Raw genomic sequence first — 19,392 nt, 5'->3', positions numbered from 1 at the left:
AATATTCACATTTAAGAAGCTGAAAAATGACAGAAACGTGAAAATATTCACATTTAAGAAGCTGAAAAATGACAGAAACGTGAAAATATTCACATTTAAGAAGCTGAAAAATGACAGAAACGTGAAAATATTCACATTTAAGAAGCTGAAAAATGACAGAAACGTGAAAATATTCACATTTAAGAAGCTGAAAAATGACAGAAACGTGAAAATATTCACATTTAAGAAGCTGAAAAATGACAGAAACGTGAAAATATTCACATTTAAGAAGCTGAAAAATGACAGAAACATGAAAATATTCACATTCAAGAAGCTGAAAAATGACAGAAACATGAAAATATTCACATTCTAGAAGCTGAAAAATGACAGAAACATGAAAATATTCACATTTAAGAAGCTGAAAAATGACAGAAACTCAGTGATTGGTTGTTGTCACGTTAGCGTCAGCATTAGCTCTGTTTCTCTTCCCTTTCAGGCGTGAAGAACGCCGACGAGAACGAGCTGAGGTCCATCGCCACGGACCCCGACTCGATCCACATGTACAATGTCAACGACTTCAAGTTCATGGTGAACATCGTGGACGAACTCAGCAGTAACCTGTGCAACAGCGTCAAAGGTGGGAAACAGCAGGGCCTGAACGGTGAAGCCTGTAATCACGCCGGTGCACCTGCGGCACTGATCTGTGCCTCGTGAGCACTCGGGGTTAAAAGCTCTTGGGTAAATCAAGAGATCCCGCGGAAAAACAAAACCTCGTTTTTTGATTTATCGTCACATTTCTGACAGTTTGAGAGAGTTCCTGTGTGTGAGACGGCGTTTGTTATCCGTACGCGAGGCTAAAGAATGTTATTACGATGACTTACGGCGCTGTCAGCGCTCAGAGAACACGGCGGCAGATTTGTGGCGACAGAGTTCACCGTGTGTGAAACAGTCGACGTGTCCCGTCATTTACTTCCTTTGCTTTCAGGTGGAGAAGAAGAAGAAGTAGAAGGAGTGGAGTCGCCCACCGACCTGGTGACCTCGGAGGTGACCCACCACACCTTCAGAGCCACCTGGACGCCACCCGGTGGACCTGTGGACAGGTACAGGGTGGTGTACGCCGCCACGGCCGGAGGACCATCCTACGAGGTGAGAGGAAACTTTACTCTATTTAAGTACATGTGGTTACATGTACTTATGTAATGTTATGTTATGTTATGTACGTATGTTAACCCATACATGTGGTTCAAGTCCATATTTGAGAAATTCTGTTTGTTTGTAAACCACTCACTCTCCCACACCAAAGTCACTCACTCTCTCACACCAAAGTCACTCACTCTCTCACACCAAAGTCACTCACTCTCCCACACCAAAGTCACTCACTCTCTCACACCAAAGTCACTCACTCTCCCACACCAAAGTCACTCACTCTCTCACACCAAAGTCACTCACTCTCCCACACCAAAGTCACTCACTCTCTCACACCAAAGTCACTCACTCTCTCACACCAAAGTCACTCACTCTCCCACACCAAAGTCACTCACTCTCTCACACCAAAGTCACTCACTCTCCCACACCAAAGTCACTCACTCTCTCACACCAAAGTCACTCACTCTCCCACACCAAAGTCACTCACTCTCCCACACCAAAGTCACTCACTCTCCCACACCAAAGTCACTCACTCTCTCACACCAAAGTCACTCACTCTCCCACACCAAAGTCACTCACTCTCTCACACCAAAGTCACTCACTCTCCCACACCAAAGTCACTCACTCTCCCACACCAAAGTCACTCACTCTCTCACACCAAAGTCACTCACTCTCCCACACCAAAGTCACTCACTCTCCCACACCAAAGTCACTCACTCTCCCACACCAAAGTCACTCGCTCTCCCACACCAAAGTCACTCACTCTCTCACACCAAAGTCACTCACTCTCCCACACCAAAGTCACTCACTCTCCCACACCAAAGTCCATAGAGTAAATCAGTGATTTTAACATCACAGCACACAGGAGTTCACAGGAGTTGTTGATCCACTGCTGCCTCTAGTGGCACTAACTTACAATGACTGATTTTAGTGAATTCAGCGTTTAAAATATTTACTTTAGACTTAACTCAGTGACACAAAGTGACCACACGAGGCAGCAGAGGACCAGCAGCTCCTGTGTCCCTGTGATGTTAAAATCACTGGTTTTCTCTATGGGCTTTGGTGTGGGAGAGTGAGTGACTTTGGTGTGGGAGAGTGAGTGACTTTGGTGTGAGAGAGTGAGTGACTTTGGTGTGGGAGAGCGAGTATATATATGTATATACGTATATATGTGTATATATACATATATCTGTATACATATATCTGTATACAGTATAGACATATACAGTTGTGTGTTGCCTCTTCTTCTATGAGATTTTACTAACTTCTTATATTCTTATTTTCTTATTATTCTCTACGTGTCCTGATTGGATTAAATCCTGAGAATAATCCTAATCTGTGTGTGGTTCCAGGTGACGGTGGACGGGTCAGTGAGCTCCACTGTGCTGCAGAACCTGACTCCGCTCACAGAGTACGTGGTCAGCGTCCACGCCGTGGTCGGCTCGGAGAGCAGCGAACCTCTGAAGGGAACCGAGACGACCCGTGAGTCCTCGTCAGATTACCTCGGCAGAACGCTCTCCTCCGGTCGCGTCATCCTTGGTTTTTGCATTAATCCCCGAACGCCACGAAGGAAATCAAAATCAATCAAACGAAAAACAGGAGCCCCGACAGGACACGAGGCTCCGGATATTCTGTTACACTTCAAACACACCAGCGTTTATCGTCTCTGTGGGACAGTCTGGGATTATCTAACCCCTAATGTCACTGCGTCTGTTTCTAACATCATCCTCGCCTCGAGCCAAAACCCTCTTCCACACATTTGATATGTATCAGAGTGAATGACATCACTCCCACTCACTCACTCATTTAGTCTGAAGAAGACAAAGGAGACAAAAAAACCATCTGTTGCACTTTGTCCGTACTTTACGTCCAAAAAAGGATTGGATTTCTTTGACTAAATGTGGTGTAAAGTGTCCGTGTAGACGCTCTCTCGTAATCTTAATCTAAACCCGGTCCTGGCGTCTCTGTGTCCGTCCTCTCAGTGCCGCTGTCCGCCGTCAAGAACATGGACGTTTACAACGAGGGCGTCACCAGTATGTGGGTGAGGTGGGACGGCGTTCCCGGAGCCACCGGCTACATGATGCTCTACAGGTCCATCAACGCCTCTGAGCCACAGCTGGATAACGAGGTAAAGAGAGAGCACATTTGAAACCTTTTTAGATTATTTTATAGATTTCTCTGCTGCTAAAATTAGAGGTCAAAGATGCTCCCTTAGGAAGTTCCCTAAGGATGCTCCCTTAGGGTGCTCCCTTCAGAAGCTTCCATTCAGTGTTACCTTTGAATGGTTCCTTTGGAAGCTCCCTTAGGGTGCTCCAGTTTTTCAATCTCTTTTGGCACTGGCTTTGGATGCTTCTTTTGGACAATCCCTTTGAAAGTCCCTTAGGGTGCTCTCTTTGGATGCTCCCTTAGGGGAGTACCCTGAGGGTTTTCCCACTCCCTTTAGGCACTACCTTTAGAGGCTCACTTTTGGAAGCTCCCTGAGGGTGCTCCTGTTTTTCAATCTCTTGGCATGAGCTTTGGATGTTTCCTTTGGACACACCTTTTGAAACTCCCTTAGGGTTCTCCCTTTGGATGTTCTTTGAGGGTTCTCCCGTTGGATGTTCTTTGATGGTTCTCCCTTTGGATGTTCTCTGAGGGTTCTCCCTTTGGATGATCCCTTAGAGTTATCCGGTTGGATGTTCTCTGAGGAATCTCCCTTTGGATGTTCTCTTAGGGTTATCCCGTTGGATGTTCTTTGAGGGTTCTCCCGTTGGATGTTCTTTGATGGTTCTCCCTTTGGATGTTCTCTGAGGGTTCTCCCTTTGGATGATCCCTTAGAGTTATCCGGTTGGATGTTCTCTGAGGAATCTCCCTTTGGATGATCCCTTAGGGTTATCCCGTTGGATGTTCTCTGAGGGTTCTCCCTTTGTATGTTCTCTTAGGGTTATCCCGTTGGATGTTCTTTGAGGGTTATCCCTTTGGGTTATCCCTTTGGGTGATTCCTTTGGGTTATCCCTTTGGACGTTCCCTTAAGGTTATCCCTTTGGATGTTCCCTTAGGGTTATCCCTTTGGACGTTCCCTTTGGGTTATCCCTTTGGACGTTCCCTTTGGGTTATCCCTTTGTGTTATCCCTTTGGACGTTCCCTTAGGGTTATCCCTTTGGACGTTCCCTTAGGGTTATCCCTTTGGACGTTCCCTTTGGGTTATCCCTTTGGACGTTCATTAAGGGTTCTCCCTTTCGGACATTTCTTCTCTCTCTTAGATGCCTTCCTTTTGCTGCCCCCTCTGGAGGTTCCCTTGAATGCTTCCTTTGGTCCAGAGCATGTGTGAGGCTCAATGTTTGTTTTTTGCCACTCATTTCCGCACAAACCAGAGGTGTGACACTCTGATGTGTGTGTGTGTGTGTGTATACTGTATATGCACACACACACACACACACACACACACACACACACACACGTTTTCATACAAAACATATTTCATGACACGCTTTATTTACCCTCATGTAAATAAACTCACGTCGTGTCCACTCAGACAATCGCGTTCAGCTGCGGCGGCCGTTAGCGTTAGCTTTGTGTGTTAGCGTAACCATGACGACAGCATGTGGACATTAACTCACTGTGGTTTAGGTTGTGAAAGTCGCCTGTGACAGATTTATCTTCACGTAACACACACACTCTTTAACATCTGAAACACTCACTCGCTCACATGCTCAGCATTTCCACTTCCACTTCAAAGGTGGGGGGGGGGGGGGGGAGGGGGCGGGATTACGCCCCGTGCCGTCTCACAGATTCCAGATGGCGTCTGGATGACGAGCACCTCGCTGAGCAGGAAGTGGACCCTCGGTGTTCAGACTCTGGAAGGATGAGCTCATGGTCTGGGGTCACGACGACGCCTCAGAGGAACGTTTAGGAGATGATTTAATGTCCAGTCAGGTGGTCTGAGCCGGAACGTACCATCAATCATCCGCCGTCGTCCTTTCACGAGGAATAAGAAACTCATCTTTGACTCTATTTGAACAATCTTTAAGGCAGAACATGTGTTTTTACTCTTGAACATGTGTCCAGTTGTTCTTCAGAATCACAGTTAGACTTCTCTCTTAGTCTCACCTTGGTGTATGAGTCGTGACCTGGTGTTAATCTCTAATCTCTAATCTCCTCCGTCCTCCTGCAGCTACGAGTCGGAGGAGACGTGACTAACGCGGAGCTGCAGCAGCTGATTCCCAACACGGCGTACAACATCAGACTCCACGCTCTGTACGACGAATCCACCAGCGACGCTCTGGAAGGACGAGGAGTCACCTGTGAGTCACGCAGATTAGCAGATTAGCAGATTAGCAGATTAGCAGATTAGCAGATTATCTTCAAAGACAAGACGGCTGAGTTTAAACTGAAGTCTGGATACAAATATCTTTTAAAAGTCCAGTGAATAAAAAGTTAATTAAAGTCTTTTCAGTTGGAAGAAATGGAATAAAACTGAATTTTGATTAAGAAGAAACGTTTAACTTCACAGTCGAGCTAAGATAAGTTCAGATGAGATAAATTCAGTTAACATAAGATGAGATAAGATAAGTTAAGAAAATTTAGGTTAAGATAAGACAGGATAATTCGATATACGTTAAGATAAGATTAAATGAGATAAGAAGACAAGATAAGTTAAGAAAAGTTAAGACAAGATAAGACAAGTTAAATTAAGACAAGATAAGTTGAGACAAGTTAAGTTAAATTAAGACAAGATAAGACAAGCTAAGTAAAGTTAAGATAAGACAAGATAAGTTAAGTTAAGATAAGTTAAAACGAGATAAGTTAAGTTAAAATAAGACAAGTTAAGTTAAGTTATGACAGGATAAGTTAAGACAAGATTAGTTAAGATGAGATAATATAAGTTAAGACAAAATGAGATAAGAGTTAATTTTGTGTACAATCACAAAAAAAACCAAGTTTTTACTTAAATTAAAAACTTTTATTAAAACAGCAGAGTGAGAATCCTGATCTTCATGAGTCCAGGATCTGTTAAACCCTGACTGAGTTATAATCCTGATCTTCATGAGTCCAGAGTCCAGGATCTGTTAAACCCTGACTGGACCTGTTTGTCCAGAGTTATAATCCTGATCTTCATGAGTCCAGGATCTGTTAAACCCTAACTGAGTCAGAATCCTGATCTTCATGAGTCCAGGATCTGTTAAACCCTGACTGAGTTATAATCCTGATCTTCATGAGTCCAGGATCTGTTAAACCCTGACTGAGTCATAATCCTGATCTTCATGAGTCCAGGATCTGTTAAACCCTGAATGAGTTATAATCCTGATCTTCATGAGTCCAGGATCTGTTAAACCCTGACTGAGTCATAATCCTGATCTTCATGAGTCCAGGATCTGTTAAACCCTGACTGAGTCATAATCCTGATCTTCATGAGTCCAGGATCTGTTAAACCCTGAATGAGTTATAATCCTGATCTTCATGAGTCCAGGATCTGTTAAACCCTGACTGAGTTATAATCCTGATCTTCATGAGTCCAGGATCTGTTAAACCCTGACTGAGTCAGAATCCTGATCTTCATGAGTCCAGGATCTGTTAAACCCTGACTGAGTTATAATCCTGATCTTCATGAGTCCAGAGTCCAGGATCTGTTAAACCCTGACTGAGTCATAATCCTGATCTTCATGAGTCCAGGATCTGTTAAACCCTGACTGAGTTATAATCCTGATCTTCATGAGTCCAGGATCTGTTAAACCCTGACTGGACCTGTTCTCCCTCAGTACCCAGACCTCCTGCAGGAGTCCTGACGGTCAGTGATGTGACCCACAGCACCATGAGGCTTCACTGGGACGCTGCTCCTGGACCTGTACGCAAATACATCATCACATACAAACCAGAGGAAGGAGACCTGGAAGAGGTGAGACTCCAGGTTCTCCAGGGTTCTTTGAAGGGTCCTTGAGATCCTTGAAAGTTTGTGAATGCTGTGCGGTAAAGAAGTGAAGGTTACCCAAGGGTCAACCAGGCTTTTACCAACAATAAATAAGTGATAAACGTTGTTGTTGACAGACCGAAGTCAACGGTGACATCACCAACCTGGATCTGTCAGGACTCATCTCACAGACCGAGTACGACGTCGCCGTCACACCCGTCTACGACGAGGGACCTGGATCCCCCATGCTGGGCATCGCAATCACAGGTCAGGACCTGCAGGACCTTCAGGACCTTCAGGACTGTGGTCCTCACAGAGACATGAACACAGATTTAATGTGTGTGTGTGTGTGTGCGTGCGTGTGTGTGTGTGTGTGCGTGCACAGACGTGGTTCCCGCCCCTAAGAACCTTCAGACCTCTGACGTGACCATGACGTCCTTCAGAGCCACGTGGGATCACGCGGCTCCTGACGTCCACATGTATCGCATCGGCTGGACCAAGAGAGGAGAGAACAACCCCGAGTCTGTGAGTCAACGTTATATATCAAACCACTCACTCTCCTCACACCAAAGTCCACTGAGATGATCAGCGATTTTAACATCACAGGGACACAGGAGCTGCTGGTCGACTGCTGCCTCGTGTGGTCACTTTGTGTCACTGAGGGACATCTAATTGAAGGTTTTTAAGAGCTGAATTGACAAAATCAGACGTAAGTTAGTGACGGAGGCAGCAGTGGATCAACAGCTCCTGTGTGCTTGGAATTTTAAGTAGATTTTGGAATTTTAAGAAGATTTTGGAATTTTAAGTAGATTTTGGAACTTTAAGAAGATTTTGGAACTTTAAGTAGATTTTGGAATTTTAAGTAGATTTTGGAATTTTAAGTAGATTTTGGAATTTTAAGAAGATTTTGGAACTTTAAGAAGATTTTGGAACTTTAAGTAGATTTTGGAACTTTAGGTAGATTTTGGAACTTTAAGTAGATTTTGGAACTTTAAGAAGATTTTGGAATTTTAAGTAGATTTTGGAACTTTAGGTAGATTTTGGAACTTTAAGTAGATTTTGGAACTTTAAGAAGATTTTGGAATTTTAAGTAGATTTTGGAACTCTAAGTAGATTTTGGAAATTTAAGTAGATTTTGGAACTTTAAGAAGATTTTGGAACTTTAAGTAGATTTTGAAATTTTAAGTAGATTTTGGAATTATAAGATTTTAGAATTATAATTCCAAAATCTACTTAAAATTTCAAAGTAGATTTTAGAAATTTAAGTAGATTTTGGAACTTTAAGAAGATTTTGGAACTTTAAGTAGATTTTGAAATTTTAAGTAGATTTTGGAATTATAAGATTTTAGAATTATATGTAGATTTTGGAAATTTAAGTAGATTTTGGAACTTTAAGTAGATTTTGAAATTTTAAGTAGATTTTGGAATTATAAGATTTTAGAATTATATGTAGATTTTGGAAATTTAAGTAGATTTTGGAACTTTAAGAAGATTTTGAAACTTTGAGTAGATTTTGGAATTTTAAGTAGATTTTGGATTTATAATTAGATGTTGGAACTCTAAGTAGATTTTGGAACTTTAAGAAGATTTTCAAACTTTAAGTAGATTTTCGAACTTTAAGAAGATTTTGGAATTATAATAAGATTTTGGAACTAGAATTTGGGATTATCATCAGTAACAGTGTGTACGAGATGAAATGAGGAATAAAAAGAGCATCTTTAACATCGTTGCCTTCATGTCCGTCACCAGGCCATTCTGCCTAAGGACCTAACCACCCACGTTCTGCAGAACCTGGATCCAGACACCGAGTACGACATCACGGTCACGGCCATCTACCCCGACGAGTCTGAGAGCGAGGACCTGATGGGACGAGAGCGAACGCGTAAGTTCTGGAACGATAACCAACGAAACATCTGCATCATACAGTTCTGGATCCACTCGACTCCATTATCACAGCTTATGTTCTGGGATTAGAAGAAGTGTTTTTAAGTCTGTTTAACTGATTAATCTACATTATATAAACGAGCGAGTAAAGCGGAGCTGGAACTGTATGAAAACAAAACCTCGCAGTGTTTGATCGTCACATTGATAAATAACGCTGTTGTTTTCTCGACGTCTCTTTCTAGTGTTAAAGTCTGCAGATGGTAGGTCACATGGTCACATGGTCACATGGTCACATGGTGTCCATGAGTCTGTGTTTTTACGACCACAGGCTGTTGTTGTTGTTGTTGTTGTTGTTTTCATCCGTCTTCACTGCATGTGTGTGTGCGTTTCAGTGCCTCTGTGTGCGTTCACACCACAAAGTGTTAAAGTCGAGGATTAACGTCAGTGACGATGAAGAAATGAGTCAGAAACAGGTTTTTATTTTGGAGAGAATTGGTTGTTTTAGTTCGTCACAAAGAGATGAAGTCGATAAATGAAGCTAAAAGATAAACAGAGCTACCGTAAATTTAAAAGCATCAGGAAAAACTAAAGATGAAAAAGATGAAGTATATAAAAGCAGTCGAAAAATAAGATCCGTTAAGTCGCTAATGAAGAAAATGTGAAGGTAATGATGTGTTTTTGGTTCATAACAAAGAGATGAAGAAGGAAAACTAAACTAAAACATACACAGAACTAGCATAAATGTGACTAAAAGAGCAAGAATTGTACGTACAAGGAAAACAATTAAAGTATTAAAAGTCTTAAAGTACAAGAGCAAAAGGCAATAAACAATTTAATGTACGTATTAAAGTGGACCAAACCAGATTTGGGCAACAGTTAGCGCGGCTAATACTGCTGAACTCACAGCGTTAGCTTGACTCTAAACACAACAACACAAAAAATTTAAATTTAAAAGCAAGTATTTAAAGTTAAAGAACACATGTTAAAAACTTCAAACTACAGAGAAAAACTTACATCATACACAGTCAAATATACTTTAAAGTGAAATCATGAATTCCTGGCGTCTGTTTTGTTTTTGGCCACAAACTGTTTTATTGTTTTATTTTCCAAGGACGGCGTCTTTCACTTTATTCTGTAATTATGATGAAATAATCTATAACTTTTAATCAGATTAAACAACAAAGTAACAGCAGTCCCGGAGTATCGCGTGCTAGCTCGTCGCTAGCTAATGTGAGCTAATGCGACCGCGTTGTTTCCATTTCTTATCGGAGTTGAAACGTGAGAACAACGTCTGATCTGAATCTAACGAGAAGACGTGAAAGAAAAGTTTATTATTAAGAGCAGACGAAAGAGTTTAATCTCAGCGTTTAATCTCAGCGTTTAATCTCAGAGTTTAATCTCAGAGTTTAATCTCAGAGTTTAATCTCAGTTTAATCTCAGCATGAACAATAATCCCAGACATGGTGTCAGTAAACTGTGGTGTGAACCTGGACCGGCAACAATCATCGTTCATCGTTCACCATTTTGTCATCGTAACATTAATGTTTGTCACAGTGAAAAATCATCTGACGTCATCATCATCATCATCATCATCATCATCATCATCACCTGATTGCATGTGTTGGTGGTTCTGCTGCAGAATTCAGATCAGAATACTTTGAATTCACTTGAATTATGTGGAGGATTTAAAGTTTAAACAACGTAAAAATGTTACGATATTATCACAATATTATCGCGATATTTAAGTCATATTATCGCGATTTTTAAGTCATGATATGACATTATAACGATATTCAAGTCATATTATCACGATATTTAAGTCATATCACAATATTTAAGTCATATTATCACGATATTTAAGTCATATCACAATATTTAAGTCATATTATCACGATTTTTAAGTCATATTATCGCGATATTTAAGTCATGATATGACATTATCATGATATTTAAGTAATATTATCGCGATATTTAAGTCATGATATGACATTATCATGATATTTAAGTCACACTTTGACATTATCACCATATTTAAGTCATATTATCGCGATATTTAAGTCATATTATCGCGATATTCAAGTCATATTATCGCAATATTTAAGTCATATTACGATATTTAAGTCATATTATCGCGATATTTAAGTCATATAATCGAGATATTTAAGTCATATTATCGCGATATTTAAGTCATATTGCGATATTTAAGTCATATTAACACGATATTCAAGTCACAATATGACATTATCACGATATTTAAGTTATATCGCAATATTTAAGTCATATTATCGGGATATTTAAGTCACCATATGACATTATCACGATATTTAAGTCATATTACGATATTTAAGTCATGTTATCGCGATATTTAAGTCATATTATCGCGATATTTAAGTCATATTATCGCGATATTTAAGTCATGATATGACATTATCATGATATTTAAGTAATATTATCGCGATATTTAAGTCATGATATGACATTATCATGATATTTAAGTAATATTATCGCGATATTTAAGTCATGATATGACATTATCATGATATTTAAGTCATATTATGGAGATATTTAAGTCATATTATCGCGATATTTAAGTCGTATTATCACGATATTTAAGTCATATTATCATAATATTTAAGTCATGAGTTAGTCAGTTTTGGACGGTGATTTGAATGAGGAGTTACTGAGCTGCAGTTCTGCTCTGAACAGCTTCACTCAACATTCTGCTCTTGTTGTTGTTGTTGTTGTTGTTGTTTTGAACCTCATCACCAGCTCCATCACCTGCTTACACTGTGGGAGCGTCATCTTCATCATCACCATCATCATCATCATCATCAGTTGTTGTGTGTGTGTGTGTCTGACCTCGTTGTCTTTGTGTTGGTCAGTTGTTCCAGAGCCTCCTCGAAACCTCAGGGTTGTGAACGCCACCACCTCCACGCTCACGGCCAAATGGGACGCGGCCCCCGGCCCCGTCCAGAACTACAGGATCACCTACAGCCCCATCGATGGAGGCGAGCCCGCGGTGGTGAGTTCACTGACCGCATGTGTTTCAGTTTTCCCACGCTGCTGCGAAACCTCTGAACTGCTCGCTCTCTCTCTGCCGTTATTACATCATCATCATCATCATCATCATCATCATCAGAGTGTGTTTGTCCACAGTGACACAAACACAACCACAGGATTCCTGTGTCGGGTGGATTTTCCCGTCATGGTCCTCTGTCAGGGCGAGGCCTCTCCCAGATCTGAACATTTATTCTTCTTCTTTCTTCTTCTTCTTTCTTCTTCTCTGGGAACAAACTTCAGTCACTTTGTTCATTAAAGAACACTTTAATACGTTTTTGTTCTCGTTAAAAACACCGGGTCAGAACAGACGCAGAGGATCATTACGAAATCTATATTTATTTATATTTTAGAATATAAATCAAATCAATATTTAATATTAGAATATATGTCTTATTGATGTCTTACACATTTATACGACGATTAAAGCTGAACACACTTTGTTTCTCTGGACTCATGTTTTTCCCTTAACATCTGTTTTCCTTCACATCGTCTTTTTCCCTTACTGTCCTTTCCCCCTTAACATCAATGTTTTTCCTTAACACCATTGTTTTTTCCTTAACATTCACATTTTTACCTTAATGTCCATGTTTTTCCTGAAAATCTATGCTTTTCCCTTAATTTACCTGTTTTACCCTTAGTGTCCTTTCCCCTTAACATCAATGTTTTCCTTGTTTTTCCCTTAACATTCATGTTTTCCCTGAATGTCCATCTTTTTCCTTAACGCCCATGTTTTCCCTTAACATCCATGGTTTCCCTTAATGTCCAAGTTTTCCCTTAATGTCCATGTTTTTCCTTAATGCCCATGTTTTCCAGTAACGTCCAATGTTATTCCATGGACATACATATTTTTCCCTTAACGTACATGTTTTCCCTTAAAGTCCACGTTTTCCCTTAACATCCACGTTTTCCCTAACACCCATGTTTTCCCTTAACACCCATGCTTTCCCTTAATGTCCATGTTTTCCCTTAACACCCATGCTTTCCCTTAATGTCCATGTTTTCCCTTAACGCCCATGTTTTCCCTTAACGTCCATGTTTTCCCTTAACGCCCATGCTTTCCCTTAACGTCCATGTTTTTCCTTAATGCCCATGTTTTCCATTAACGTCCAATGTTATTCCATGGACATACATATTTTTCCCTTAACGTACATGTTTTCCCTTAAAGTCCATGTTTCCCCTTAACGTCCATGTTTTTTCCCGTAACGCCCATGTTTTAGCTTAACATCCACGTTTTCCCTTAACATCCACGTTTTCCCTAACACCCATGTTTTCCCTTAACACCCATGCTTTCCCTTAATGTCCATGTTTTCCCTTAACACCCATGCTTTCCCTTAATGTCCATGTTTTCCCTTAACACCCATGCTTTCCCTTAATGTCCATGTTTTCCCTTAACACCCATGCTTTCCCTTAATGTCCACGTTTTCCCTAACACCCATGTTTTCCCTTAACACCCATGCTTTCCCTTAATGTCCATGTTTTCCCTTAACACCCATGCTTTCCCTTAATGTCCATGTTTTCCCTTAACACCCATGCTTTCCCTTAACGTCCATGTTTTCCCTTAACGCCCATGTTTTCCCTTAACGTCCATGTTTTCCCTTAACGCCCATGCTTTCCCTTAACGTCCATGTTTTCCCTTAACGCCCATGTTTTCCCTTAACGCCCATGCTTTCCCTTAACGCCCATGCTTTACCTTAACGTCCATGTTTTTCCTTAACATCCATGTTTTCCCTTAACGCACATGTTTTCCCTTAACGTCCATGTTTTCCCTTAACGCACATGTTTTCCCTTAACGTCCATGTTTTCCCTTAACGTCCATGTTTTTCCTTAACATCCATGTTTTTCCTTAACGCCCATGTTTTCCCTTTAAGTCCAATGTTATTCCCAGAACATCCACGTTTTTCCCTTAACGTCCATGTTTTCCCTTAACCTCCGTGTTTTCCCTTAAGCTCTGTGTTTTCCCTTAACGTCCATGTTTTCCCTTAACCTCCGTGTTTTCCCTTAACCTCTGTGTTTTCCCTTAAGCTCTGTGTTTTCCCTTAATGTTTTCCCTTAACATCCATCTTTTTCCTTAACATCCATCTTTCCCTTAACATCCACGTTTTCCCTTAATGTTTTCCCTTAACGTCCATGTTTTCCCTAAAGTTGACCAGTTAAATATAAGCAGTGACTTTTAATCACATTTTTGAGGTGTTTTACTGTAAATATGGTGAATATCTAGAAGGAATGATGGGATTTAGCTGCTGGAAAAGCATTGATTTTTTGCACGTATTTATTCATGGATGTTTTTTTTCTTCTTTAGTTATAGACGGTTATATTCAGTATAATAATCTATCATATTTAACGACGTCAGCCAAAGGTTTATAGTTATGGAGGAAAAGTTAAAGCTAACGTCTCTGTGGAGAAGCACAGATCATGGAGAGCTTCAGTGAGAGGAAGCCTCTCATTCATCACTCTGACGTTTGCTTTATGAAGGCGAGTTCTTCAGCCTCCTTCAGCCTCCACGCTCACATTCCTGCACCGTGACGACAACTGGTTAATACTGGAAATGCAGCAGCAGCAGCAGCAGCAGCAGCAGCAGCAGCAGCAGCAGCAGCAGCAGTAACACCGGTGGTGGCGTACGAGAATAATTTAGTCGAGTCAGAGACCTGAGTGTCTGAGCGTCTGCTGTCGTACACCAAAGTCCATAGAGAAAACCAGTGATTTTAGCTCACAGGGACACAGGAGCTGCTGGTCCTCTGCTGCCTCGTGTGGTCACTTTGTGTCACTGAGTTAAGTCTAAAGTAAATATTTTAAAAGCAGAATTCACTAAAATCAGTCATTGTAAGTTAGTGATGGAGGCCTTTGGTGTGGGAGAGTGAGTGACTTTGGTGTGGGAGAGTGAGTGACGTTGGTGCGGGAGAGTGAGTGACTTTGGTGTGGGAGAGTGAGTGACTTTGGTGTGGGAGAGTGAGTGACTTTGGTGTGGGAGAGTGAGTGACTTTGGTGTGAGAGAGTGAGTGGACTTTGGTGTGTGAGAGTGAGTGACTGGTGTGGGAGAGTGTGTGACTTTGGTGTGAGAGAGTGAGTGGACTTTGGTGTGAGAGAGTGAGCGACTTTGGTGTGGGAGAGTGAGTGACTTTGGTGTGGGAGAGTGAGTGACTTTGGTGTGGGAGAGTGAGTGACGTTGGTGTGGGAGAGTGAGTGACTTTGGTGTGGGAGAGTGAGTGACTTTGGTGTGTGAGAGTGAGTGACTTTGGTGTGTGAGAGTGAGTGACTTTGGTGTGGGAGAGTGAGTGGTTTACAAACTTCAGTTTTTAGCCACTTAGCGGAAATATATCAAATTGAATCAATGTCAGTTTAAGTCTACAACATCATAAGAACATGTTCACGTCTTTATATCACTGTTACACAGACTTTTCCAGCAGGAAACTGAAGTTTGTAAACCACTCACTCTCCCACACCAAAGCCCATAGAGAAAACCAGTGATTTTAGCATCACAGGGACACAGGAGCAGTTTCCTGTTGTTAAAGTCTGTCTCACAGTGAAGATATAATGAGATCAAATCTACCATAACATATTGTAGACATAAGACGACGTAGACTTTATGTTCCACTCACTCTCCCACACCAAAGTCCACAGAGAAACTCAGTTTCTCCTCTTGTGAACAAAGAGTTCGTCTCTCAGCTCCGTGTTCTGAAGAATCTTCTCTCCAGTGAATGAAGACCTGACCTGACGCAGCAGAAACCACAACATGATCTCTGCTTGTCCATGAAATTATTCTTGGTTTGGTTTCTTTGTCGTGGGATTTGAGGACAATGGTAGAAATGTGAAATGTGGCCGAGGCTTCTCCTCCTCCTCCTCCTCCTCCTCCTCTTCCTCCTCCTCCTCCTCCTCGGTTGGCGATGTCTTTGATTTACTTCAGTCCTCGGCTTCTTCAGCTTCTCCACTGTAATGTTTCTGAGTATTTAATGATTTAACATAAAGCACCAGAGCAGCAGCAGCAGCAGCAGCAGCTTCAGCAGCAGCAGCAGCAGCAGCAGCAGCAGCAGCAGCAGCAGCAGCAGCAGCAGCAGCAGCAGCAGCAGCAGCCTGAGGCTCATAAAACTGTTTTTTTTTTTGTCAAATTCCCAAATCAGACATTCTCAGAGAACGGAGGAGATTCTTGACTCATAAACATTTGACTGACGTTAAAGGGAGAGTTCAGGGTTCTTCTGTTTTTTAAAGCACGGTTGTGTAAGGTAGTGACGCGCTAACGCTAAAAGAACATACTCAACGTACTGCTGCCTCGTGTGGTCACTCTGTGTCACTTCAATAAATCTAAATTAAATATTTTAAAAGCCGAATTTGACAAAATCAGTCATTGTAAGTTAGTGATGGAGGCAGCAGTGGATCAACAACTCCTGTGTGCTGTGAATTTAAGTAGATTTTGGAATTTTAAGTAGATTTTGGAAATTTAATTAGATTTTTGAACTTTACGTGGATTTTGGAACTAAGTGGATTTTGGAACTTTACGTAGATATTAGGTAGATTTTGGAACTTTACACTAGATTTTGGAACTTTACGTAGATTTTGGAACTTTAAGTAGATTTTGGAACTTTACGTAGATTTTGGAACTTTAAGTAGATTTTGGAACTTTACGTAGATTTTGGAACTTTACGTAGATTTTGGAACGTTAAGTAGATTTTGGAACTTTATGTAGATTTTGGAACTTTACGTAGATTTTGGAACGTTAAGTAGATTTTGGAACTTTATGTAGATTTTGGAACTTTACGTAGATTTTGGAACTTTACGTAGATTTTGGAACTTTAAGTAGATTTTGGAACTTTATGTAGATTTTGGAACTTTACGTAGATTTTGGAACGTTAAGTAGATTTTGGAACTTTACGTAGATTTTGGAACTTTACGTAGATTTTGGAACTTTACGTAGAGTTTGGAACTTTAAGTAGATTTTGGAAATTTAAGTAGATTTTTGAACTTTACGTAGATTTTGGAATCAAGTGAATTTTGGAACTTTACATAGATATTAAGTAGATTTTGGAACTTTACTTAGATTTTGGAACTTTAAGTAGATTTTGGAACTTTAAGTAGATTTTGGAACTTTACGTAGATTTTGGAACCAAGTGAATTTTGGAACTTTACATAGATATTAAGTAGATTTTGGAACTTTACTTAGATTTTGGAACTTTAAGTAGATTTTGGAACTTTAAGGAGATTTTGGAACTTTACGTAGAGTTTGGAACTTTAAGTAGATTTTGGAACTTTACGTAGATTTTGGAATGTTAAGTAGATTTTGGAACTTTACGTAGATTTTGGAACTATACGTAGATTTTGGAACTAAGTAGATTTTGGAAATTTAAGTAGATATTTGAAGTAGATTTTGGAACTAAGTGGATTTTGGAACTTTACGTAGATATTAAGTAGATTTTGGAACTTTAAGTAGAGTTTGGAACTTTACGTAGAGTTTGGAACTTTAAGTAGAGTTTGAAAGGGACACTGGACACAGGAGCTTTTAGCCAACAACAAACTCTCGAAGATTTCTTTTGTCTTCTTTCTTACCTCTGCGAACGCTAACTTCCTTCCTGTGACCGTCACAATAAAAGTCCCAGTAAAAACTGCTGTAAACGATGCTGAATGAATGTTTAATTAACGCCTCTGAACTCTGGTGTTTCAGATCCAGGTCGGAGGGAAGAAGACGAGCACCGTCCTGCAGAAGCTGCAGCCCGACACGCCGTACTCCGTCAAAGTCGCCGCCGTTTATTCCAACGGCGTCAGCTCCGACGTCGCCGACCGAGGAAGAACCAGTAAGAACCTGGGCAGCGGAATCAAGAATGTGATCACAAGGTTTACAGAGCCGTGTCACGGTGACCACTAGGTGGAGTTAACGTGTGTGTGTTTCTCCTCAGAGCCTCTAGGGGGGGTGAAGAACCTGCAGGTGTTGAACCCGACTATGACCTCTCTGAACGTACGCTGGGAACCCGCGGAGGGTCGAGTCAGAGAGTACAAGGTCCTCTACGTGCCCACGGCCGGAGGAGACGACCTCATGGTAGGACAACGTCTACTTCCTGTCAGCGCAGGAAGTCACGTCTAAAAAAAAAAAGTGTGTTCGCAGCTAACGAGTGCGATTTTGTTTCTTTAAACGCAGGAAAAAGTGTCAGGAGGAACGACCAACACCGTCCTGAGAGGTCTGCAGCCCGACACTCAGTACACTGTCTCTGTGGTCCCTGTTTATCCTGAAGGAGACGGACTGAGCATGTCTGAGAACGGGAAGACCAGTAAGAACCAGCACTGAACCACACCATCACCAAATCTACTTAGAGTTCCTGGATTTATACTTATAATTCACAAATCAACTTAAAGTTCCTAAATCTACTTAGTTCCAAATTCCAAAATCTACTTAATATTCCAAAATGTACTTAAATTTCCAAAATCTACTTAAAGTTCCAAAATCTACCTAAAATTCCAAAATCTACCTAGTTCCAAATTCCAAAATCTATTTAATGTTCCAAAATGTACTTAAAATTCCAAATTCCAAAATCTACGTAAAGTTCCAAAATCGACTTAAAATTACAAAATCTACTTAAAATTTTAAAATTCCAAAGTTGTATTAAAGTTCTAAAATTGTTTTAAAGTTCCAAAATCTACTTAGTTCCAAATTCCAATTTCTACTTAAAGTTCCAAAATCTACTTAAAATTAAAAAATCTACTTAAAATTCCAAAATCGAATTACAATTCCAAAATTGTATTAAAGTTCTGAAATTGTATTAAAGTTCTAAAATTGTATTAAAGTTCCAAAATCTACTTAAAAGTCCAAAATCTACTTAAATTTCCAAAATCTACCTAAAATTCCCAAATCTACCTAGTTCCAAATTCCAAACTCTACTAAATGTTCCAAAATGTACTTAAAATTCCAAATTCCAAAATCTACTTAAAGTTCCAAAATCTACTTAAAATTACAAAATCTACTTAAAATTTTAAAGTTCCAAAATTGTATTAAAGTTCTAAAATTGTATTAAAGTTCCAAAATCTACTTAAAGTTCCAAAATCTACTTAAAATTAAAAAATCTACTTAAATTTCCAAAATCTACTTAAATTTCCAAAATCTACTTAAAGTTCCAAAATCTACTTAAAATTAAAAAATCTACTTAAAGTTCCAAAATCTACTTAAATTTCCAAAATCTACTTAAAGTTCCAAAATCTACTTAAATTTCCAAAATCTACTTAAAGTTCCAAAATCTACTTAAAGTTCCAAAATCTACTTAAAGTTCCAAAATCTACTTAAATTTCCAAAATCTACTTAAAGTTCCAAAATCTACTTAAAGTTCCAAAATCTACTTTTAATTCCAAAATATACAAAATCTCCATATAATCCCTAATCCCACTGATCGGTCAGTGTCGTCACTGAAGAGTCATGAGCTCGACGTCCGACACGAGAATCAAAGACAACGACGTCCAACTGT

The 19,392-nt window shown here is 40.2% G+C and overlaps 1 protein-coding gene across 1 annotated transcript in view; it reads left to right on the top strand.

Moving 5' to 3' along the window:
* col12a1b (collagen, type XII, alpha 1b) overlaps positions 1–19,392 on the top strand; it is a 114,113-nt gene that overhangs the window by 50,835 nt on the left and 43,886 nt on the right. The window contains exons 20-33 of the mRNA XM_083898677.1: positions 476–616; positions 965–1,125; positions 2,478–2,607; positions 3,108–3,253; positions 5,279–5,408; positions 6,864–7,000; positions 7,150–7,279; positions 7,398–7,537; positions 8,762–8,894; positions 9,139–9,156; positions 11,779–11,918; positions 17,607–17,736; positions 17,839–17,978; positions 18,078–18,207. Coding sequence (XP_083754803.1) covers positions 476–616; positions 965–1,125; positions 2,478–2,607; positions 3,108–3,253; positions 5,279–5,408; positions 6,864–7,000; positions 7,150–7,279; positions 7,398–7,537; positions 8,762–8,894; positions 9,139–9,156; positions 11,779–11,918; positions 17,607–17,736; positions 17,839–17,978; positions 18,078–18,207 — 1,806 coding nt within the window. The remainder of the gene's footprint in view (positions 1–475; positions 617–964; positions 1,126–2,477; positions 2,608–3,107; positions 3,254–5,278; positions 5,409–6,863; positions 7,001–7,149; positions 7,280–7,397; positions 7,538–8,761; positions 8,895–9,138; positions 9,157–11,778; positions 11,919–17,606; positions 17,737–17,838; positions 17,979–18,077; positions 18,208–19,392) is intronic.

This window comes from Microchirus variegatus (assembly GCF_963457635.1).
Source record: "Microchirus variegatus genome assembly, chromosome: 12".
In the NCBI taxonomy this organism is placed as follows: Eukaryota; Metazoa; Chordata; class Actinopteri; order Pleuronectiformes; family Soleidae; genus Microchirus; species Microchirus variegatus.
The sequence above is the reverse complement of the archived record's forward strand: the minus strand, read 5'-3'. Positions and strand labels throughout refer to the sequence as shown.